General features: G+C 41.5%; 1 protein-coding gene across 1 annotated transcript in view; it reads left to right on the forward strand.

Moving 5' to 3' along the window:
• The window catches only part of CCDC33 (coiled-coil domain containing 33), a 70,649-nt gene that overhangs the window by 28,430 nt on the left and 16,316 nt on the right, over window positions 1-25,903 (forward strand). The window contains exons 11-15 of the mRNA XM_018554637.1: window positions 1,460-1,593; window positions 3,438-3,509; window positions 5,469-5,576; window positions 21,316-21,470; window positions 22,222-22,270. Coding sequence (XP_018410139.1) covers window positions 1,460-1,593; window positions 3,438-3,509; window positions 5,469-5,576; window positions 21,316-21,470; window positions 22,222-22,270 — 518 coding nt within the window. The remainder of the gene's footprint in view (window positions 1-1,459; window positions 1,594-3,437; window positions 3,510-5,468; window positions 5,577-21,315; window positions 21,471-22,221; window positions 22,271-25,903) is intronic.

Raw genomic sequence — 25,903 nt, forward strand, 5'->3', positions numbered from 1 at the left:
TATATATATCAGAGCACTATGGCTTAGCTAAATAAACAGCACCGCAAATGTAGCTCCCTTTTAGGCTGACCCTGTCTGATTGAAACTTCAGTTGTCTTGTAGAGACACAGTCAGTTAAAGTGGAAGTGAAGTCTTAACAATAATGTGATAGAATACACAGCATATTAACTAATTATAGCAGTCTTACCTGCCAAAGCAATCCACTCTAGTGCTGCGGTGTCCACACTCTCTTCCCTCGGGAGACACTGCCATCTTTCTCCTGGTCTTTTTTCGTGTTCAAAGACTTCGGTCACTTGATTGGCTGGGCCCAGATGACATAACTCCCGTGCCATGCATGCACATGAGAGTTGTGCTGAGACTGTACACTGAGCTGCACATGTGTGACTCAGTGTACACAAACAAAAAAAAGTGCTGACAGTCAGTAAGAAGGATCTATAACGGAAGACATTTAGACAGTTTCTTCTCTCATAAAAAGCCTGCCTGTCCTGCACTTTTACAATAGTATTAAAATAGTTTTGAAGAGTGTGAATTTCAACTTGAGCTGTTGATCTCTGTAAACGGCAACAGGTGATTGGGAGAAACTGGAAAGCATGATAAATTCATAGAGCTGACTGACCTGCTGACTGGATAAAAGATTAAATAATATCCATATGCAAAATTTGATATTTACCTGACAAAAATATGTTTTCAAAGTGCTGAGTATAAAAAATAAGTAATGTAAAAATGAACAAAACTGCCATAGACTGCCATTAACCAGAAAAATATCAATCGAACCTCTCCAGATAATACATATTCTATGTGAAATTTATTGCAAGTGACTTCAAAGATTCCACTGACCTTTGCAAGTTCAATGCCTGGTAAAAAAAATGATCTTAATGATCTCAGGCACTCTTACCTAACTGCATGGTCCTAACTACAAGATATATTAGTTAGAGGTCAGTAATGTCCTGCCATAGTTAACGGTTGTCACTAAGAGCTTTTAAGAAAACTATTAATTATAATAGTGTCCACAGTAGGAAATGGCGAAATAATCCATCCATGGATACTCTTTCTAGATTCAACCTACTAATTTACTGTAGATTTTAATTGTCCTGCACTGAGTACAAAACATTATCTGAAGGAAGCAGCTGAAGTATTTTAGTAAGTTGTTCCAGAGATAAATACATTTTAGTTATTCATTAGGCATGCCTGAAAACCAATATACAATGGCACAGTGGAATGGAAGGGTAATGAAAGGTCATCTTTAAATAACCTCATTACAGATCAATCAGTCAGCGTCCATGAAGATGCAATTCTGGTCACAAGGTTAATGGCTGCACTAACAAAGAGATGAACAAATTAAAAAATATGACTCTTCTTGCATAACTCAATAGATATTTTAGTAGTAAGAACTCAAAATATGTTAATGTGTTATTGCGGAAAGAGAATTATGTTTTAATCACATCTTTCATTTGTTTAGAATCCAGACGTGTTCCTTGGTATCTCTCTAATTACTGTGGCTTCTCAGTTATCCCTTTGGACACAGAGATCTATCACAAGTTGATGTCGGGCAGTAGTAACAATGCTCTCACCTTAACTAGCGTGCCAATAAAGGTAAGTCTGGATGGAATCAGTGAAATGGTCAACAAGTTGTGAGTGTTAGATGGTGCTTGTTATTGAAATTTGGCACTGCTAATATTAAAGAAGATTAAACCTATTTAGTAATTAGATCAATTGCAGCTGATAATAACGCAGAAGTTAAGCTCTTGTCTATTGAAACCTCTAAAGTATCAGATAGTTACATAGTATTTGAGGTTGAATAAAGACATAAGTCCATCAAGTCCAACCTATTGCGTGTATGCATTTATGGTTGAGCTGGTGTGTGCGTGAGTCCATGTGTGAATTTCCTCTTAGCAGTACCTGTCCCCCTGTATGTTATGATCTCCAAGGAAATCATCCAAGAATTTCTTGAATGATTCCACACTCTTAGCTGAAATCACTGCCTGTGGCAGTGAGTTCCAGACCTTAATGCTCTAACTGAGAAGAACCCCTTGCGCCCCGTGTGCTGAAATTTTTTCTCCACCAATTTTTTATGGTGGTCTTTGTTATGGGGTTAACCGTAAAGAGTTTGTTAATAATGTTGCTGTCACCATTGAACATTTTATACAAGAAAATCATGTCCCCCCTTAATCTCCTTACTTCCAAAGAGAACATATTTAATTTTAACAGCCTTGAAGGACATCTTTTCTGAGTACTGGTGACCAAAACTGGACCGCATACTCCAGATGAGGCCGAAACAAGTGATCTGTAAAGATAAAAGCTCAAATCTAATCATATGTCCTCACAATGTGTCTTATTGTGTTTGGAAGATATAGTCTAAAGCAGGGGTGCCCATTAGGTAGATCGTGATCTATCAGTAGATTGCAAAGCAAAAACTGGTAGATCCCGATCGGCACACTGACCTGTGTCCTGTCCTCCCGCGGTACTCGTGCGGCTGAATGTGGCAGACGCTGCAGACGAGAAGGAGAGAGGAGAGGAGACTTTTGGAAGCTGCTGCAGTGGAGGTAAGAAAAGACAGACAGGAGAGAGACAGTAGAGAAAGCGAGAGAAGAGACAGCAGAGAGAGAGAGAATAGACAGCAGATAGAAACAGGGGAGAAAGAGAGGAGAGAGCGCAAGGAGAGAGAGAAGAGAGGGCCGGTTGACTTCAATGCACTGCCACGCCCCCTCCCGCCCCTGAATGAAGGTGTTGTTGCATTGGTAGATCTCATTGAGCTCGTCATTTGAAAAGTAGATCTCCAGACGAAAAATTGTTGGCGCCCCTGGTCTAAAGTATAAAAGTCCACACATGTAAAATTGTTGAAATATTGGTTTGATGTTGGCATTCTTGGTCAGAATACATAAACTTTTCTCATCCAGGGTTCTTCCAAAGTTTGTTAAAGGTTCTTTAAGCAATGAGCAATTTCTCCCTCCCAGTTACTTTAACGCTGACCCAAGTAACCTTTTTAGCCATCTGTAAAGGGCACCTACTTCCCTCTGACCACCAAAATAAGGAGCATTCTGGCTACTGACTACCAGTGTAATGAGACCCTACTACCAATCCATCCATGAATGTAAGAAGGTCCTTCCCCTTATCAATGTGAGTGTACATTAATCCACTGACCACCATGGGAGGGAGCACTGCAATTTTCACTTGATTCTTTTCTGGTCATTATTATTTGTTAAATTCAGTTATCACTGAAATAATTTTTCTCGTATAGAACATCCCTGGGTGTCAAATATGGGAATTATGCCAAATATCTTATTCTTTCATATATTCTTATACTACAACTTACAATTTATGGTAATGTACTGTGAGATGCAGCGATTTCATGAGACTCAAGCATATCTCCATGTTAACAATGTTGCGAAAGGTTGGTATAGATAATACTTATACCCCATCTTACATCTTTTTTTCAGGGAACAGAAATGAGGACTGTCTCTGGTGGGTCTCCCTCTGTGTCATTGCAACTGCTGCTACTGAAGTCTGAGGTAAGTGGAAGTGGAATGCTCAATTATTTGTATAATTATTTGTATAATGAATTCTATGTACATCCCATTTTAAGTTGTTTAGTTATACCCCTTACACTGTTTATTTAAGATATTTTTTTTTGGTTTGTACCCTCTTGTGATTTAATGTTTATTAGGTGACCAATAGTTACATTGCCTAAAGACAATAACAATGTGGCTGCCAGAACATGCATGATTCATTGGTTGGGTCATTGATGTTCCAGCAAGCACTGTACATGTTTGCATGCCATGGAGATAAAAGGGGAACCAGCCTATCATTGGGAAAACCATTGTGGTTGGACAGGACAAAAAAAAAAACAATGATTGACCTCCCATTCAAGAAGTTTGGGCTAATGGGTGTCAAGGAAGACCTACAGACATACAGAAATATCCCAATCCAACTGTAACATCAGGTCAGATGAGTAATCCCTATTGTTTGTAGGTACCTTATATTTAGATCATGGAGAAGTTCAGCCAGAAATGTTTATTAAAAGTGCCTGAACAACTGGTGACAGTATGGAATCTAACCACCCATCAATCTCTTCCTCTCTCCTCCTTATGTTCTTTAGCTTTTCTCTCTTGTCTCATTTATAATCTGAACTAACAAGCTGTCGATATCTTTTCATATCACCCCTCAGGGCTAGTGGGAGGTGGACAAGGGGAAGCTTCTGCCTAATTTCCCCCATGAGACAGTACAGAGAAAAAAGGAGGGGTCCTGTTGAATAATTCAAGAAGTTTCCTCCCCTTGAGCTGCAATAAATAACCTCCCTCCTGCTCTAATGTCAGGCACTGAATTAATTCAGAGACACACCACTTAAACTCAATTTTTAGCATAGTGGAAGATAAAATGAGAGTCTGTGATGAAATGTCTATACATTTGGGATGTTTATAAAGCTGGTGGAATGGATAAAGGGAGTTACACTTCTGGGTGTTACATTACTTAATATGTTTTTATAGTGAGGCTAGCATCTTGTTCTTACAAAGAGAAGAACCCAGCTAGATTGGGTATGTGTATACAAAGGAGATATGGGTTACCGTGCACGATCAACAGAATAACAAAGAATTGCTTCTGAGTCTAGAGAAAATGAATGCTGGCAAATATTGTTTCTTTTTGTTCTTTTTGTCCCTGCAGTACAGTGCTCTATGCTCCCATGTTAATCACTATCTAATGAGTGGGGCTCATGCAGGCACACACTGTGATCTGCACACAGGCAAATGTACTCCAGATGTCTGTTATTAACTTCTATTACCAACTAATGTTGTCATTTAGAGGGAAATCACAAAATAGAAAGAACAGGATTGATCATTTTACTGCTAACACTAAAACTGTACACAAGAACAAAATAAAGAGTGCTTATTGTAAGCTATAGAAGTCAATAGCTATAGATGTTTTAGCAATCTGTATTGCTTTATCTACAGGGGAGAAAATCAAGTTTAGTGGCCTGACTATGCTGCCTGTCAGGCTTTAGTGAATCCTAAAAGTGGTAGAACAGAATTACTAATCCTTTGGCAGTAAAAAAAAAAAGTCCTGACGTGTTTTAAACTGTGCATTTAGCTGCTAGCTTCTAATTAACTGTGAATTTAGCTGCTAGCCTATAGTTATTATTATTATTATTATTATAATACAGGATTTATATAGCGGTCCAGTTTGAGCAGCGCTTTACAATATAAGGAAGGCATTGCAATCACAATACAATTCAAGACAAGATGGTAAGAAGGGCCCTGCCCGTGAAGTTAACTGTGTATTTAGCTGCTAGACTATAGTACTGTGAGTGCAGTAACCTATAGTGCCCAATCAGAACTAGAATAAATTCTAATTAGTTGTTGTAAGCGTCTGTACTTAAGAATCATTATCAAAGAATTGGAACTCTTTATTGAGTTAGGCCACTCATGTGTATCCAGATTATCTGTATTAAACACATGATTTGTTTTGTTCTTTAGCATCCGGAGATGTTTTTAAGTCCATCAGAAACACAGTCTTCTACTGGAAAACAACAGCACCCTGCAAACAACACTAATGTGTCCTTTAGAAATGCAAGCAGGGGTGAGGTAGGTCCATATCAGAAGCATATGACATATATTCAGTATATATATTCTGTTCCCACTGTTGATCAATGCATTATTGCATACAAACTGCTGTTGAATGTGAGATTACTGCCCAGTGTGGTGTATCTTAATAGATCAATGAACTACGACCCCATGGTCAGGAAGATCATTCACTGGGCCATGCTGTGTTATATGCAGTTCTTATTACACAATGCTGTTTATTATTTACTGCTATTTCATATAATCTCATTGGTGCTGTGTATTGTGGGATCATTGTTGATGAATGCAAAACTAGAGTCAACATCATGGCTGCTCCCCTCAAAAAAACGCCACCAAATACACAGTTTTTTTCCATTTACTGTGACCACACGTAATCGTCAAACACAAAAACCACATTCATTTTATAAAGTAATTTAAATTTATTAGGTTAACATAAAGTATTCTAGCATAACAGACATATTACATACAAGTGCACAGTATTACTAGCCAAAAAATTGTTATTCTCTTCAGTTGCTCACATCCACACACACCTGCCATGCTATACAGCCAGATGGTAATACTTCTATTAATTCTCATGAACTCTGCGACTTTCTGTGTCACCTACTGGTATGTTACTGGTGGATGGAGCTTTTGGCTTTTGGTGCAGCCCCCCTGCAGCAAAAATCAATGCCCCTCTTTATCGCCCCATTTATATTGTCCATAACACTAAACCCTCATACTAACCCTTCCTTATGCACACTGATCCCTTTGTCAGCATAGTTACCTCTGCCAGGTTTACACTGCACCAATGACTAAATATCGAAAGATACTTGAGCCTTCTTCCCTGTGCTTTATTTCTGACAATCTCTGAGATTTTCTGTCCTCACTTTATCTGTGGGCAAATGTTAGGTCAATGTAGAGGAAACATGAAGTAGGAAAAGGCAGGGCCAGAAAACTGGAGGAATGTGGGACAGTTCTATAAGTATGTGTTTTTTATGCGGATACATTTTGAGGTTGGAACATTTACAAATGGCCACATATAAAAGGATTTTGTAATGAGCTCCAGTCCTGCTTTAATCCACTCCTAGTTTGTTATTTGTCATGCAACAAGTTGAGTCTGGAGGACTTAAGTTAGCATTGCAATGCCACAGACCCAGCAAACACGACAGACTTCAAAGATCACGAGGCAGCACTATCGGGTAAAGATATATTAAAGGGAAAGAAAGCCATATCATCAGTTGGTCAAGAACTGATTTTTCACTACACCTAATGCTAAGGAGTAAGACAGCTGTTTCTCCCAACATCAGTTACCCCGTCCTCATTTTCCCTGCGGACTTTGTGACAGACTGAATGGCCCTCTCTCATGTGTTTCTTGTCTGCTACGGGCAAATCCTCTGGTTCAGATGCTACATCACAAGTTACATAGCTACATAGCAAGGATGAAAAATATGGTATGGCATTGACAAAGCTCTAAAGGCAGAACACAAAAATACCCTGCATGGTCCAGTTTTTCCTGTTTTGCAACAGGAAAACAATGATCAGAATCAAGAATCAGATAACTCCCTGCATAAACATTCCACAATTTCATGTCTTACAAATGTGAGTTTTTTGTTTTTTTTTTAAATATTGTGCACTTTTAGAAATGCATCTAGCATTTTTTTAAACAATCTACTGAGTCTGCTACAGGAGTAGGAAAGACTGTCACAGGTTTTTAGCACTATTACAGTAAAGAACCCAGTTTTAGGCCAAGCCTCCTCTTTTCCTTGTTGTTCCCCAAAGGAAATCAAATCACTTCTTGGATCAACATCCTATACTATATTTTGTTATAAATATTAGTAACTTTTTAGATTTGATGCTAGTTGTCTGCAAAAGTTTATTTTGCCATATTGGGAGTGTGCAGTTTACAGGTGCAGATAGTGTTTAAGCTAGTGAAGGTTTGGTGTTCTTACATCTTTTCTCATATTTGTGTCTATGCCAAAACTTCCTATTCAAAAACATGGAGAGCAGAGACAGGTACGCTCTTATTTGTACTGCTGACAGGTTAATGTACACAATTGTACCCATATATTGCTTTGCTGTTACAGTGCAGTTTGTCTTCTGAGCAGTGGCATTATCTGACTACCTTGTGAAGAGGTCTTTATAGTTATGTTGGTAACAAGAACTGTACATATTCATGAGGCCCTGTCCATGGACCACAACAGCTGTGTGTTAGGATTTCATAAATGTGTGCACAGTAATAGCAAAAAAGAACATGGTGTGTACATGTATATCCTGTCACTGTCAGATCTCCACCAACACATTGTACTGAGATTAGTTTACTGCTGCTTGCTCTTACCGTATATTATACTATAGTTATTTTCCTGTTATTCTGTAGTCCTGTATATTAGATCATGTGCTATTAATGCTGAATTGTGGCAAATCACTGATGCGTGTCACAATATATACTGAGATATAATTGTTGTGTTCTCCGACACTGCTTCATAGCCCAAAGCTGAAATCTGCGAGATTACTTTACCAGTTAATGCTGTATTTTCAAATAGCTGCTCTTTCCAGCGATGTGGACTGAGATTGGCTTGTGATATATATGAAGAAATTGCTGCTTAGCTTTGTGTTCTTAACAGATTTTCAATGACATTGACAAAACACACAGGAAATTATCACTAAATTAGAAATAGGATGATGGGGAAAAGAATGACACAGTTCGGATGAGCTGGAAAAGGCAAAAGAGACGACGGGGACCATGGTTTACTAAGCTCCCTGTTCTCTTCCTTGGGTTGTCTCCACATTTGGATTAGTCCACATAAGCAAAGGATGAAAGGAAGGGATGAAAGGCAAACAGCTGCTTTTCTGCTTATCGCTGATGCCCAGAGTAGAAACTATATTCCTGCAGAGACTGCTGAGACTTCTCATCTAGGCCTGTGTCTTTGAGGAAACTGCTGAGTCCGGTCTGTTGGGGCTGTTTACCGTTCTTCTGTAATCCAGCTTCTCTGTTCGGGCACATGCTACTGATCTGATACTCTTTAGGCTTAGATCTGTCATTGCATACACTCTGCTGTTAAACAATCTAAAAAATACACTCTGTGTATTTGCATGCTTTTGGGCTGTCACAGCATTACATGCACCTCCATACTTGCATTTCCTCCTGGTTTCAGTACATAGTGTGAAGGTTCCCAAAGCCTCACATCCATTCATGGGATGATTCTTTTGCATATCAGATTGTTTCATAACTAGCCTTTATATATGGGGTGTTCTGGACTTCCATAGATAAAGATGTCAAAGAGATAATGGTTGAAGCAATTGTAGGAGATTCATTGCTTTTCATTTTACGTGATCAGCTCTCTTTTTCTGTGTATCATTCAGAAGTTCACCTTAAATTACAAAAGTCCAGACAAAAATGAATGAGCTCCCTTAACGAACTGCACATTAGTACACTTGCAAAACATGCATGTGAATATGAACAGGTGTAACCCTAAACAAGCCCTCATTCACCATTGTAAATATAGGCTTTGTGGAGGAATGTATCTTCAAAGATCACAACAGAGGCACTGAACTCACAGTTTCTTTAAATTTTTTTTATGGAGAGCAAAATCTTAGCGGCCTGCCTGCCTTCTAATGTAAACCAACACCGGGTGGATACGTAGAGAGGGGTAGTCCTAGGCAGGGCTATACTGTGCTATTTTAGGGTTTAATAAAGTTGGATGTGATCTGACATCATCAGTGTGTGACTTCCTGCTTTCCTACCAGGCGCTGTAGAAATCAACTGAAATCAGACTTAGTTGTGATCTTCGATGATCTTTGAGGATGAATCACTTCACAGTGCATGCAGAGGTCATGGGTGGCTTGTTAAAGCACTTTTACTGCTTGTTAAGAATGTGTAAATACTTTAACTCCTTCCTGTCCGGCCGCTATAATTAGAAGGGACACTCTTGAATGCGGGTGGACTGTCCGCATTTTAAACAGTCAGCGATGGCTGTTTACATACAAGCGTTCGGGCGGCTATAGAGCTGCCAGATCGCTTGTAAATTGCGTGCAAGTGTGCACCCCCCGCCACCACCGCCTATCCCGTCCCCTGTGCAGGCCCAGGACCATATTGGCAGCTCTCTATCAGAGGGAGATCAACACACGACCTCCCACTGATCTCCCCTCCGATCTCTGAATGCGGAAGTTATGTTTATTACATCACTTCTGCCTTCAGCTGCCATTTGTGTAGCCAGAGAGAAGCTGGTGAAGCAGATCTCTGCTTCATCAGCTTCTTTGGGGGTCCCTAAGTGACATTAGGGGTCTAATTGACCCCTGATGTCTCCATAAAGAGGACCTGTCACTGTATATTTGCTATCAATAGGTTAAAAAAATTAGTCACATAAAAAATTAAAGCCACATAAAAAAATCGAAGTCACATATAAAAAAAAACCAAAAAAAAACCACAAGAACATTTTAAAAGTCTCCTGCCTCCATGTACACACATGCAAACGCAGTTGTGCTGCACAAGTTACATATCACGCAAACATCGGAGTCTGACCAATAATTCTAGGGCCATCAATCACTGTTAGCACTAAACTGATAAGCATTAAATGATTTTAAAGTATCGCCTATGGCCAATTTTGGGTATAGTAGTTTTTTTGCAATTTTGCAGGCACACACAATTTTAAGGCTTGACATGTTTGGTGTCTATTTACCCGATGTGGCCCCATCTTTTATATTTTACCAAAAAATTGGGTAACAACAAATGTTTTATAACATAAGGTAGGGAAAACTGGGGGGGTTGGTTCAACATTTTCACTACTTTTTTTCAAATATATAGTAAAAAATAAAAAACCCAGTGGTGATTAAATACCACCAAAGGGATGCTTTATCTGTCCTAAAATATATGTAAAATTATTTTCAGTACAGCATTGCATGACTGAATAGATGTCAGTCAAAGTAGCTCAGTGCTGAATAATGAAGAATGGCCTGACAGGAAGGGGTCTTAACACCCCGGTCTTTTGAGAGTTTAATTCCAGAATCTGGGCACAGGTGCTGAGGTCAGATTTAGAACATGTGAAAGTACTTTTGTAAGATTTACTTTTTTACAAATATTAGGGTAGCTTATTAAGAGGTTGCTTAGAAGAATGCAAACACTGTAAAGTCCTCCCCTATAGGGTGTAAGTCAGGCCTCAAAATTTCCACTCGCCCCCTCGCAAGTGGCGAGTGAAAATTGCGTGGGGGCGAGTGGAAACTCATCGAGGAGTGCCGCCGGCGGGACCAGAGATGGGACATTACCGCCGCGGCGATTGCTTACTTCTGTTCTCTCTTCTCATCTGCTGCTGCAGCTACAGAGCGGCCGACAAGGAGAAGAGAGGACACAAGCGAACGATCGCCGTGGCGGTAGTGTCCCATCTCTGGTCCCGCCGGCGGCGCTCCTCGATGACATCCGCTGTCTTCTGCAGCTTCCTCCGCCCACCTCAGCTGCCAGGCTGGGAGGAAGATTGCAGAGACAGTGAGACCGGCCAGCCAGAAAGTTATGCAGCAGGGGGAAAAGAGGATACATGGACGATCTCTGCACCGCCCCCCCACCACCACCAGGAGAGAGAAGAGGCACCTGAATACCAGCTAAGTGCACTAAGTCCCTTTTCTTTCTTCCTTACACTGTGCGTCACACTGACCCTGCACTGTGCGTCACACTGACCTCCATGCTGTGCGTCACTGACCTCTGCGTGGCGTGCGTCATCTGATGTCTGCGCAGTGTGCGTCACCCTGACCTCTACGCGGTGTGCGTCACTCTGACCTCTGCACTGTGCGTCACACTGACCCTGCACAGTGCGTCACACTGACCTTGCGTTGTGCGTCACTCTGACCTCTGCGCTGTGCATTCCTCTGTCACTCTCCGGTACAGAAACCGGAGAGAAGCTGATGAAGCAGATCTGTGCTTCATCAGCTTCACAGGGGGTCCCTAGGTGACATTAGGGGTCTTAGAGACCTCTGATGTCTCCATAAAGGGGACCTGTAACTGTAATTTGTTATCATATAGGGAATTTCTTAGTACCCTATGTGATAACAATACAGTTAAGTGTAAAAAAAGTTTTTAAAAAAATTGCTCACAAAATAAATAAAAATGTACACACACAAAACAAAACAAAAAACCACCCCCACATAGATGCGCAAAAATGCGTTAGTGGCGCCAACATGCAAAAACGACGATTGCTCCAATTATGCTGCACGTGTTACATATTGCCACGAACGTCGCAATGAGAGCAATCATTTTAGGGCCATCAATCACTGATAACACTAAACTGATAAGCGGTTAAATCTTTTAAAGCTTCGCCTATGACCAATTTTGGCTATGGTGTTTTTTTGCGATTTCGCGGGCGCGCACAATTTTAAGGCTTGACATGTTTGGTGTCTATTTACCCGACGTGACCCCGCCTTTTATATTTTACCAAAAAATTGGGTAAAAGTAAATGTTTCCTAAAATAATAAAGGGGAAACCATTTTTTTTTAAAAATATTCAGTACTTTTTTTGTTATATAGTAAAAAATAAAACCCCCAGTGGTGATTAAATATCACCAAAAGAAAGCTCTATCTGTCCCCAAAATATGTTATAAAATTCATTTCAGTACAGCGTTGCATGACGGAATAAACGTCAGCCAAAGTAGCGCAGCGCTGAATACTGAAAAATGGCCTGGACAGGAAGGGGGTGTGAACACCCCGGTCAGCAAGTGGTTAAGGAATACACAGGATATAATTTATTAATTCTCAAAGCCCTACTCCTCCATGCTATTCTCACTAGTTCATGTGTTGTACTTGTTCCCCTTTCTCCGAAGAAAAGGTAATGATTGGCATCCACTTATTTACAGAAAATCTGTGGGTAGGTTAATGTGTATTTCTGACAGTTAGAAGCTTTTATTAGTGCTCTCTGGTTGTTACACAAACCCATGTTATGCCATTTTGTCGCAAGAAATTATCTAAACAAAGCACACCCCTTGCGAGGATTGGACCATTTATGGCTATACCCAAGGATGGCCTATGCCTTGGGTCGGGGCAAATGCCATTCGCTAAAGCTTTTATCCTTAGAGAATCCAGTACAGAGATTCATGTATTGTACAGCCTTTAGGGGAAACAGGGTCTTGCCTCAAATCAGATACTATGTATGTACAAGGCTGTCTGTAGCTAGTTTATCTCAAGGACAGATTTATGGGCCCCAGGGGAGATTCTGATTAAAAGCTGATTCTTAGTTTGTAAACACAGAGAACAATAATGAAAGAGGGAGATTTATGGTGATGAAGGGAGGAAAAAGCCAGAGGAAGAAGCATAAGGGACCGGCGCTGGTTTAGAGGAAAGGAAAAGATACAGAAACAGAATAGATATACAAAAGCAAGACAGAATATTTATTCATGTGTGTGATACTTGTTTCTGTTCCAATGAGTTAGTTCAATGTGTTTTAGTGTCTTACAGGCCAACCTGTTAAATTTTCCATTTATCTGACTTTTATTAGCTTTTATTGCAAATATTATAAACTTTAATGTATTACTGGGCCTTCCCTGCCCCATATTTCTCATATTCTTATCAAAACAGAACTGATTTAAGATGTTGATAAGCCCTAGGCAAAGTTTAAATTACTGAGCTGCCTTCGATAATATATTCATCCACTCCTTTTTTCAGCTCTTCTGCTTCTCTTCCAGCAAAATGAATATTTGCACTAAAAGCCTCACAGAACAGCTTCATGCTGTGCGCCCAGGTCATGGGAGAGAGAGCTAGCACCATATAAATTATAAAGTGTCTCAACTGACTGAAGTGTAAAAGTCATTAAAATGGAAGATATACTAAAATATAAAAGGTTGTATAGATATCAATAAAAATGTACAGTTTATTATAAAGCTCATAAAATATGTTTTGCAAACGCATGACTATTTGCTGTGGAGACGTTTAAAATATATTCTCTTAAACCAGTATCGTTTGAAAATTCTGTCAGAATTTTTGAACAGTGACTGCAGATATTTGGCTGCAATCACTGTTCAGCCAAAAATTACTTTGACTTTTGTTGAGCCAAGAAATTGACTTGAGTTGAGCCGACAGGGCCACCATTTTTAGATTTTCAGATGTTGTATGGTTAGTCTTACTGCTGCTCAGATGTCATAACACACAGTCACAGTACTTTTGATTCTTTTGCGCTCTCATTTATTGCCGTGCTATTATCATCTTTATCACATTAATAGACAGTTGGTAAACTGTGAGTTGTCAGTATTTTCTTTCACTTCATCTCACTCAGTATGCTGACAAAGAGGTACTGCACTATTAAACACACACAGGCAAACAGCGAGTGTAAGGCAGGGTAATTTAGGGTCTGTTAGTTACTAAGGGTCAGAGTTAGAGAGAACATATGGAAGATAAAGGGACTGAGCTAGAGAGCAATTGTGGAAGCTGCAGGGAAAGAGTTAGAGAGCAAATCTGGAAGATACAGGGACAGGGTTAGAGAACAATCTGGAAGATACAGGGACAGGGTTAGAGAGCAATCTAGAAGATACAGGGACAGGGTTAGAGAGCAATCTGGAAGATACAGCGACTGAGTTAGAGAGCAAATCTGGAAGATACAGGGACAGAGTTAGGAGTTTTAGAGGGCAGTTGGCTTCTTTCCTCTGTGTGATACAACCCTGTGCCCTAAAGATTTTAGCAGAAACAGAGGTACGTTTCTACCTGGTGCCGGTCTCTGATCCAGCGAAGACTGTTATTTCTTCCTGTCCCATGGTGTCTGTCCGACGTGCATGCTCATGGCTGTGTGCCTTGACTTCCCCTGTGTAGCTCTCCTCCTCTCCCCGCCGGTGATCTCCACTGCGCATGTGCCCGCACGCATTCTCCTACATGGCCATTCAGGAAAGCTGGTTTCAACAGCCGGGGAGCGAGCGGCGGAGCCAAAGGTAAGTTTTTACCTGGTGCCGGTCTCTGATCCAGTGAAGACTGTTGTTTCTTCCTGTCCCATGGTGTCTGTCCGACGTGCATGCTCATGGCTGTGTGCCTTGACTTCCCCTGTAGCTGTCCTCTCTCAGCTGGTGATCTCCACTGCGCATGCTACTGCACACATCCTCCTGCATGGCCATTTGGGGAAGCTGGTTTCTACAGCCGGGAGCGAGCGGCGGAGACAGAGGTACGTTTTTACCTGGTGGCGGTCTCTGATCTAGCGAAGAGTGTTTTTTCTTCCTGTCCCATGGAGTCTGTCCGACGTGCGTGCTCATGGCTGCGTGCCTTGACTTTCACTGAACCTTCTTCCTCTCCCCACCGATGATCTCCACTGCACACGCGTCCGCACACATCCTACTGTACGGCCATTTGGGGAAGCTGGTTTCTACAGCCGGGAGCGAGCGGCGGATACAGAGGTATGTTTTTACCTATTTGATAACTTTTTAATTTTTTTTATGTTTTTGCATACTGTATATCTACTGCTTGTGACCAGCAGATATACTGTATGTTAATAACAAGAGAGAATACTATTTTAAAAGCCCTGTCCTATTTTATTACACTAGCTCCACATGACAAGGGATTGCATAGATGATTTCATATAGAAATCACCATGTAAAAATATGTAGACAAGGGTGTGGAGAGCAGCAAAAGAAAAATACATAATTTTTCACGCCTTTTATTCTCATCAGACACATAGTAATACATTTGTTTATATAAATGTTGGCTTTTAAGTCACCCTAAATGGTATTATTTCTTATAATAATGGCTTGCTTTTTTATTCAACACAAGGTGTTATCTTTACTAGGACCTGCCCCTGTTATTTGAATGATTTAATGTCTATAATAATATTAAGACTCTCTCTGTTGAATGTTAGATTTGTGATTGATATGCAGCATGCTAGCTTCTGAACTGAAATCCTCTGATGGACATTGAGATCCCATACTGCTTTTTAGCTCTGGTAGCATAGCACTACCCAAGAACAAGTAAATCAGTTAACTAGGGTTAACTACAATGATGTTGTGAGTGGATACCCTAAGAACAACGGCAGACTCTTCAGGCTCGTAACTGCAGCAGGGTTGGGTAGCATAAGAGTTGCATCACCTTGTGATACTGATGGAGGTTTATAGAAATATGAACATGATTGCACTAAATGTAGAGCCCTAAGGTAACTCCTACCACTCACTAGAAGCTTATCATAATTGTTGTAAAATACTCTTAGCACCACTGTAGAAACCCCTGTACACAGGCTTTTAATCATAACTGCCTTTCTCCCCATATAGGTTAATAGAAATGCAAAATTACAATTATTTATATAGCGCCAACATATTCCGCAGCTCTGTACAATCGTTTAGACAAGACAAGTAAGAAACACTGACAAGCATCATTGACATACAGAAACAATAGGTGAGGAGGACCCTGCCCAAAAAGCTTACAATCTAAGAGGAAGGGGACCAAAGACACAGTGGTGTGGAAAGGGAGACTACAGATGTTTTGGAGTACTGTGAAATAAGAGCAGAAGAGAAGTTTGTATAGGGTGAGAAATCAATGGGAGAGCTGATACGCTTCTCTAAAGATGTGCGTTTTGAGGAAGTCCTTTAGGGATGGTGAGAGCCTGATGTGGCGTGGGAGAGAATTCCATAAGGTGGGGACAGCCCTGGTGAGGTACTGTAGACAAGAGTTGGGTGTGCAGGTGAGTGGGCAGGGTAATCTCAAGTCATTAGTGGAACGAAAGGGCCGATTTGGAGTATATCTCCTAATTAGGGATGAAATGTAAGCTGGTGCACGGTTATCCAGAGCTTTGTAGGTAAGACTGAGAATTTTGAAGTTTATCCTAAAAGAAACAAGAAGCCAGTGCAGAGATTGACAGAGGGGTGACATAGGAGAGTAGTGAGAGGTAAGGTAGATGAATCTGGCTGAAGCGTTAATGATGGATTGAAGGGGGGCAATCTGGGCATGTTTCAGGCCGATGAGAATATGGTTGCAGTAGTCAAGTCAGAAATTATTAGTGCATGGACAAGCATTTTGGTGGTTTCCTTAGTGAGAAAAGATTGCATTTGAGGGAGGAAAGACGAGGAGTTGGAGAGGTTCAGTTTGAGGAAGCAATTAGTCATCCATTTTGAAACAGCGGATAGGCAATCAGATACGCGAGCCAACAGATTGGGGGACGGATCCGGTGAGGAGAGGTAGATCTGAGTATCATCAGCATAGAGGTGGTAATAAAAGCAGTATGATGAGATAAGGTTACGAAGAGAGGCAGTGTAGACTGAGCATAGAAGAGGACCTACTACAGAACCTTGTGGGACTCTTAACAGAGAGAGGAACAGAGGGGGAGGTGGAGCCAGAGAAGGAAACGTTGAAGGAACGGTCAGATAGATAGGAAGAGAACCAAGCGAGAGCAGTGTCATTGATGCCAAGGTTGCGGAGCGTGAGTAGGAGCACCAATACCGAATACCAATACCGGTACTTCCGGTAACATGGAGCCGGCTTCCCTGGCAATCAGGAAACTGGGCAGCGTGTCATTACCAGCTGCCCGGCTTCCTGATTGCCCAGGAAGACGGCTCCATGCTGTTTGGCTGCCTCGATGCTGATTGGCCGGGAAGCCAGCATATATATATAGATACATACACATACACAATAGACATAATGTATATATGATAGACCAGGGGTCGGCAACCCCCGGAAACACATGCCCAGCCTGGCACGCAAGACCTTGACAGCTGGCACGCAACATTTTTGCTTGTAATTGACAGCTCCCTCGAGCCGGCTGTCAATTACATTACTGGCCCACCCACCTCAGTGACGTGGCTGAGCAGCATAGGAACGCAGAGGCGCGCTGACGGGGCCCTCAGCGCCTTCTGCTCAAGCTCCTACCTGAAGGATCCCTCAAGTGCCAGCCCGCCAGACAGGAGCGGGCTCATCCACGCCTAATGGGATGGGACGGAATTACTGTACCCTGCCCGACAGGAGGATTTCACTGCACACCGTGCCCGAGCACAGATAAAAGAGCCAGACAATCACCCGGAATATAGAGCAGGTACCACATGTATACTGCTCACATACATAAACATTAAAACTCCTACCAGCACACATGCAGGCCCTCACAAATGCACAGCAGTATATTGATCCACAAATAGCTTTGATTTTATTCCTGCCCTTATATGTAAGACAGGAATAAAATCAGTGCTTTTTGTGGCTAATAATACTGCTGTGCACTTGTATGGGTCTGCGTGTGTGCCTAATATGCCTTGGTCCATGTAGGTAAGCAAGACTGCTTCTAATATAAAACATTTTCAAGCATGAGAAATTGAAAACGTATCAGTCATACAGTTTTTGTGGCTGATATGCAGGCTAAAGTGTCTAAATTGGTGGTGGTTTGTCATGTGTTTACTGCTGGTATGAGGTCTGCCATGTGTTTGCTGCTGGTCTGCGGTCTGACATGCGTTGGTGCTGGTCAGTGGCCTGTCATGTTTTGGTGCTGGTCTGAGGTCTGACATGTGTTTGATGCTTGTTTTGAGGTCTGTCGTGCATTGGTGCTGATCTGAGGTCCGCCATGTGTTGGTGCTGATCTGAGGTCTGCCATGCGTTTGCTGATATGAGGTCTGCCATGCGTTGGTGCTGGTCTGAGGTCTGCCGTGTGTTAGGGCTGGTCTGAGGTCTGCAGGGGGTGGTGCTGGTCTGAGGTCTGCAGTGCGTTGCTGCTAGTCTGAGGCCTGCTGTGCATTTGAAGCTGGTTTGAGGTCTGTCCTGCATTGGTGCTGGTCTGAGGTCTGCAATGTGTTGGTGCTGCTCAGGTCTGCCATCTGTTTGCTGCTGATCTGAGGTCTGACATGCATTGGTGCAGGTCTGAGGTCTGCTGGAGCGTTGGTGCTGGTCTGAGGTCTGCCGTGCGTTGATGGTGGTCTCAGGTCTGCAGTGCATTGGTGCTGCTCTGAGGTCTGTCCTGCATTGGTGCTGGTCTGAGGTCTGTCCTACGTTGGTCTGCAGTGCACAGTGTGCATTGGTGCTCGTCTGAGGTATGTCGTGCGTTGATGCTGGTCTGAGGTCTGCAGTGTGTTGGTGTTGATCTGAGGTCTGCCCTGCGTTGGTGCTGGTCTGAGGTCTGTCCTGCCTTGGTCTGCAGTGCAAATTGTGCATTGGTGCTGGTCTGAGGTCTGTCGTTCGTTGGTGCTGGTCTGAGGTTTGCAGGGCATTGGTGCTGCTCTGAGGTCAGCAGGGCATTGGTGCTGCTCTGAGGTCAGGTCAGCAGGGCATTGGTGCTGCTCTGATGTCAGCAGGGCATTGGTGCTGCTCTGAGGTCAGCAGGGCATTGGTGCTGGTCTGGGGTCAGCAGGGCATTGGTGCTGCTCTGAGGTCAGCAGGGCATTGGTGCTGGTCTGGGGTCAGCAGGGCATTGGTGCTGGTCTGAGGTCAGCAGGGCATTGGTGCTGGTCTGTGGTCTGCAGGGCATTGGTGCTGGTCTGAGGTCAGCAGGGCATTGGTGCTTGTCTGAGGTCAGCAGGGCATTGGTGCTGGTCTGTGGTCTGCAGGGCATTGGTGCTGGTCTGTGGTCTGCAGGGCATTGGTGCTGGTCTGTGGTCTGCAGGGCATTGGTGCTGCTCTGAAGTCTGCAGGGCATTGGTGCTGCTCTGACGTCTGCAGGCCATTGGTGCTGCTCTGAAGTCTGCAGGGCATTGGTGCTGCTCTGAGATCTGGCAATCAAAGTATGCATTGGTGCTGGTCTAAGGTCAGCTAAAAGTAACATCCTACAGGCCAGACATAGCATAACTGAGCCATCAAATAAAGACACAGGGATCGCACTAGAACTGTAAGTCCAGTTTACTTTTCAGCACATGTAAATATTAATATGTTTTATGTGTGCACTAGTTATTCATTTTTTTCCACTTATAGATGTGCTGCTTATGGCAAGGTAAACACATTAAAACATTAGTGAGTTTAACTTACTATTAGCAGTACAGCTATGAGTGGAAAAATTTAAATGTATTGTTCACTGGCACCCGGTTGTTTGATGGTTTCAAAAATGGCACTTGGTGTGTAAAAGGTTGCTGACCCCTGTGATAGACAGATAGTAAAACTATTCCCTCCCCAGATTAATTCTCAGCTTGCAAAAATTAAGTCGAAAGATTCGGAAGACATTTGCGCTGTGCAAGCATCAAATGCTTATGTGAAAAGGTGATGTCATTTGTATTTTTAGAGACTGCAAACTTGTGAAAAAAGCCCCATCGTGTAAATTTATGTCCTTTCAGCCCCACTTAATATTATCTTAAGGTTCCGCTAATAATTTATCCAAAGCATCTTTTTCTCCCCCCACGTGTGTCGCAATATAACCTCAAAAGGGGAATAAAGCTCACCTAAAGCTCTCCTTTACCATTCTGCTACATTGCTACATAGAAGTTGCACTAATTTCATATTCTTTTAATCAGCAGACTTGGTTGGTTATATTTTGTGGAAAATATATGGGATTTTTCAAATTACGTAAATGTTGCATTGGGAAAAATGACAGGAAAATGCATTTTTGTATGTTTTTTTTTTACTATTTATGCCCTATAAAAATCTAAAGAAATAACAATACATGTATCCAAATTTGCTACCAAATTAAAGCTTTATCTGTCCAGAAAAAAAACAACAATGCATATGTTAGGGTAGGCTACAAAACCTATAATGGGCAAAACCAAAAAAACAGAGAAGCAAACAAGCACAAAAAAAACCCTCTGGGACTATTGAGGGAGAAAGGACCAGGGACTCAAGTAGTTAAGTATTTCGACTACAGTTATGAAAGGCTCCTCTTGCTATCACTTTATGTAACAGTCTGATTTGATACAAATGTCATAATTATTGCATATAGACACTGGGCCGTCTTCTCAGTGACATCAGTCTCCGAGTCCTTTCTTTGAATACAAGAAAAAAGCATAATGAGTGAGTTTGTGAAGGCTTGATTGTGCTGCTCTGAGATTACAGGCTTGTGGCCCAGGCCCTGCCCTCTTCCTCTTGGTCACAGTTTCCAGGGAGATTCAATGTTGTGACAACCTGGATTCATGGAGAGGTGTCTCTAAAGAATTAAAGCCGACAGAAGAAAGAGGGAATAGAGAAAAATATGAAAAATGTAGGAAGACAGGGCACAAAAAATAAATAAATGATCTGGTGTTGACAAGTGTATTGACACCGGCTATGAGGAAGTGATAGTGACGAGGAAAGACTGTTCTTTTAAAAGCAGAAACTAGATACATAGTAGAGGCAGGTGGAAGTGAAACAGGTAAGCCTGACGACGTAGTGGACATCTAAGAGTGCTAGATAACAGGTAGTATAAGTAAATGAGGAACAGAGCAAAGGGTGTGTAAGTTTACCTGTCCTCCTAATTCTGCCCTGAAGCATACTGACTGAACATCTTAACCACACTGGCTACGTTACAAAAGGTGAGTAGGATGGCTGAAGTAAAGTGGTGGTTGCTATTTGGTGTAAGAAGGAGGGTGTGTGTTTGGATGGGAGGGTAACTGTGCAACCCTTATCTCTCTAGGATACTGTGCAGGGTTGGGTGCTGTTATCTATCACTAGCAAAGCTATTTCTTACTACTTAGACCTTGAAGCAAAGCTATTTCTTACTACTTAGACCTGGAAGCAAAGCTATTTCTTACTACTTAGACCTGTGAGCACAGCTTTTTGATACTGATATTGCTCAGGTGTAGTGGATCTAAATAGGTATAGAGGATCTCCCAACTCTCATGGATGGAGAGTTTTTATAGACCATATTCCTCCTCTGTAAGTAATATCATTATCATTGTTTTGTTCTATATGGCTCTGTGTTTGTACAATGATTTTTTTTTCCTTTTCGTTTTAGCTACAAAAAGATGGGCCTTCTTTGCCTCCCTACAATGCACTGGCTGACATTCTTCCAGACCCATGGATTCAGCAGACACCAAGAGAACAGAAGCCTGCAGATGCTGTGGGACTTCAACAACTGGCCAATTCGAGCCTTTCTCAACAACACCTGAGGTACAAGCAACTAAATAACTTTCCTTAATATATGACATGTAAGCAAAACGTTTCTTTTAACATTATATCTGCAGAGTATTTTTTAGGGACACAAACATACCTAGGAATGCCTTTTATTTCTGCAAATACGCTTTATTTTCTATCAAAATTCACATAGAGTCAGGACTGTGTTTACCATAATGGCACTCCCAGGGCGGTGCCTGAGGCAGTATGGTAGGGGACAGCATTAAGCCTGAAATGTATTAACTGTGATAATCCTTCTACTTATTTTGCTCCCTTCTTCTGACAATCTGCAGACATTTGTGGTAAAGGAAATATAGCAGGGTGTGCAGGGGATATTGAAGGAGTCAAGAGGTCTCACTTTGGTTCATAAACATGAAACTATCTCTCCTTTCTCATGTGTATTGTTTCGTACAGTCATAGGTAGTACGGTAGCTGTCAGTATATGGCAGACAGCAGGTTTTCCCCAATAGCACGTTCAGCATTGTTTTTTTATTATACAAGGTTTGTATCTAGGGCATCATAAAGTCTATATCTCCAAATATTGTTCAGGAACCATAGCTTGAACCACAAAGTAAAGAATAGTTAAAATCAGCAAAACAAAATGCCCATTCTCCCTGATCAACTTTTTGTAGAGGTGTAGTTCTTATTTGTGTATGACAGTCAACATTTGTCCATGAAATTGAGCTGTCTCCAAAGACACATCCTGAATAAAGGACCTAAAATGATTGTGACCTCTAATGTTTTCTAGTAATAATGTGGAACTGCCAGCAGACCCTGTGATGGAGCATCAAGAACAGGTAAGTACTATATACTATGTGTGATGTACACGTGTAGCCATATATAGAATTGTGTTCATATGTGTTGCTTATATTCTCATGAGTTTCCCAAATTTACAGCATAAGGCACAACATAAAGCACTAGGCAAAGATGGTAAACTGTTATTCATTACAAGCCTGAGGGTCTTGCTGCCCTTTCTGCTAGTGCAGAGTGTCAGGTTTATTTAAAAAGTCAATAACTGAGAACAAATATTAAGCACAATGCATATTAACCATGCATGCTCCATCCAGCATAAGGTTATGTGTGGGATTTCATGTGTACATTTGTGTGTGTGTGTGTGTGTGTGTATATATATAGAGAGAGAAGAGAGAGAGAGCGCGAGACACAGAAAGAGGCACTTGAAATAGAGAGATAGATAGATAGATAGATAGATAGATAGATAGATAGATAGATAGATAGATAGATAGATAGTGTAGCAAACACTTACTCCAATTCTTCATGTCTGCCTCCTGTTCCTTACTTCCTCCAATGATTGTCAAATGGTGGTGGAAAGACTGACACTGGCCAAAAAGCAACCCCAATCTTCCTGGCAAAGCTTTTGCGGGATGCATAGAGGCAGGCAGTGTGGTGCATTCACAGGGTTCCAGACCTACCAACATTAGGAATTTTCTAATGGACCTCATATGGTGTTTTGGCCAAGCGTGAGGCTTTCCCAGGCTGTAAGTAAGTGGCAATCTTAAGCGGTGTTATAGAACCAGCGTGCTGAGTAATTATTTTACTGATCACTGTGCCTTATGAACTTTACTTGTTTTACCTTTTGTTATAACAAAGATTTGCTATCTTTTCCAAATGATACATAAGAAAACCATCGTCATCCACCTGTCTCACTTCCCATTAGTACAGTTCTTTATTTCATTGCAGCGAGTCTCCAGTGCCATTATTATACTACCCACATACCTTATTAAATGTGTATTGTGTAGCAGTATTATAATAGGTTGAGTTTTGTAGTTCCTAGCACATTAACTAAATACAAGCATTAGTGTTGTAGGATACTCCTTTGAATAGGACAGGTAATTTGCCCATTGACTTTTATTTTCCACAGCACCTTCTCTGGGGACACCAATGGATACCTGTCTAGTGCCCAGGAGGTTATTGGCTGGTATAAGCATGGTAGGGGTTATTACATTTACAGCACTCCAGCAATCAGTCATATGCCTTGTTTGCTGTGTTGGTGTTATTTGGCGGGACTATACTTTTTTTTTTTCAAAACATATGTTATGAGCAGATCAAAAGTAGATTGGATTATATTTGCAAATCTCCTCCTTATGTGAATCATCCCAAGACGGTCGATTCAGTGATCTTTAGTGTTTACTGAAAATACACTATAGGTTCCCTAAAGAATTCTGGTTGGCTTTTGTCTCTCTTCAGGGGGTCCAGGGGCTTTGTCCATTAATGGCCGCCTGAGTTCCCCACTGTGAGATCATCTAGCAGCCTCTATCACCACAATAATTACAACTATGGCTCATCTCTAACGTTGTCCATAGATGCAAATGCTGTAAGGAATCAGGATAAAGCATTCAGCCTCTCATACTACACCCTTCAGCCACATGGATATGAAATAGCTATAAACCAGCATTTTGGAATGACTAAGCAACTGAAATCAGTAAATATTGCTTAAGACTGAAATTATTAATGTAAATCACTGGCTGTTGCCGAACAATTTCTTCTTCCCTGGAAGTGAATGACAGAAAATATGTGCATGGAAAATTGGAACATGCCAGCACGAAATGACAGTTGTGCCCATATGGTTCTTTGTAACTATTTGGAGAAAGAACACATATCTTATTCTTCTTTGTATTTGACAAAATATCTCTGTGTCTTTGCCCGCTGTAACCTTGTGCCAGGAGTTTTTGTCAGCTGCGCACTATTTTAGTAAGGGTGCCCATACACTGTTCTTAAGGAACCGAAGGAGGCCGAAAGGGTGCCGACAGCGGCACACACTGTGCGCATTTGGGCCAGCATCCCTCAATCAGCTGATCAAAGGTGTCGGCTGAAAAATCTTCGTACAACCAGAGCTGGCAGCCAATGAGCCAATGCAAACAGCGGGATTCCTCAATCGACACACTTGTAGTGTTGACGGAGGAATCTGCTCTATTTTCTTAATTCAGCCCACGGGTCGAACAAGAAAAATAGAGCAGTGTATGGCCAGCCTACGGGTTGTGCAGATGGGCAGATGCAGCAAGCTTTTACATGCTGTCAGCTTTCAGTATATGAGGTCAAAACCTTCACAAGTGCATTTGTTCTGAAGTTATCTTTCTTCAATGCAGCATCAACCTTTTTTTGCATCCCCAATAACTTGCAAGGGGAAAAAAGCTTTAACGTTCTGAAGTTAACACAAGCTCATGTACACAGACCCCTTGGCTGGCCATGAAGCGATGATTATTGCTTGATATGCTGAAGATTAAACACACTTTCACAGTTATTTGTTAGTTTTTTTGTAAGTTCAAACAATTGAACAATGACCAATAAACTGGCAGGTATCAGACAAATTAATTTTCCAGCAAGATAGAAATTCATCGGGGGGAATTTATCAGTACTGGAGCAGACAAAGACTGGAGCAGTTGTGCATGGCAAGCAATCAGCTTCTCTCTTAAGTTTATTAAGTTGAGATTTGAAAATGAAAGAGAGAAGCTGATTGGTTGCCATGCACAGCTGCTCCAGTTTTTGTCTGCTCCAGTTTTGATTAATTCCCCTCACTATATTCAGACAGTTCTTAGGCCTCATTCATACTTCCATATGATATGCTGCACTGAGATATTGCAGTATTGCATTTATTTGCAGCGTATGCAAATAAATGGCTCCATACATACAGCTGCATATTGAGCCGTATTTTTGCGCTGCGTAATGATGCGCAAAAAAATCGAACTGAGATGCGTCCGGGCTCGGAATTTCTGTATATTCTACGTGCGTGCGCACATATATGCGATTATGTTCGTCCGTATACGCACGTACAGTACATTAAAGTTTCTATAAAAAATTATGCATGCTGGGATTGCATACAGTTTACGCATATGCGCGTATATACGCGCATACATATACGCATATGCGCGACTATACGCATTTACAAATAGCATACAATTTTGCTCTTGCGTTTTGTGTAAAACGAGGCCTTAATGGCAAATGTTTTTAATGACAACAATTGCAGAGAGTGTGTTGGGTGAACTATTGTTGGACAAAATCCGCTACAAAGAGTTGAACCTACGCATTATTTTCAGAAAATGTTCAAATTGCAAACATCATTTGCATTTTTGAATGTTGTTACAATTCTGATCGCTTGCAAAAGTCATACTTTTGTTGTATGGTGAGAAAAATATTCCAGTCCACGGCCAGCCTTATTTTTAGTAAATATTTGGATCTAATAAATAATCTTTAGAAAACACATAGCAGGTTGCCTTCAAGCCTATGTCAAGGCAAAATAAAATAAGAATCCATTAGATCTCTACAATTCATGCAGATTTCAGTATGTCTTTATCCCTTTAATGCAAGTACAGAAAAATACCTGTTGATCTGCCAGAACTGCACTCAGCTCTTATGTCCTAGTGTGGGCTGACAACACAAAACATTTTTGTGGATGGAGTGGTGTCAGCCCTGCC

This window comes from Nanorana parkeri, unplaced genomic scaffold (assembly GCF_000935625.1).
Source record: "Nanorana parkeri isolate BGI_ZX_2015 unplaced genomic scaffold, ASM93562v1 scaffold167, whole genome shotgun sequence".
NCBI classification, from domain to species: Eukaryota; Metazoa; Chordata; class Amphibia; order Anura; family Dicroglossidae; genus Nanorana; species Nanorana parkeri.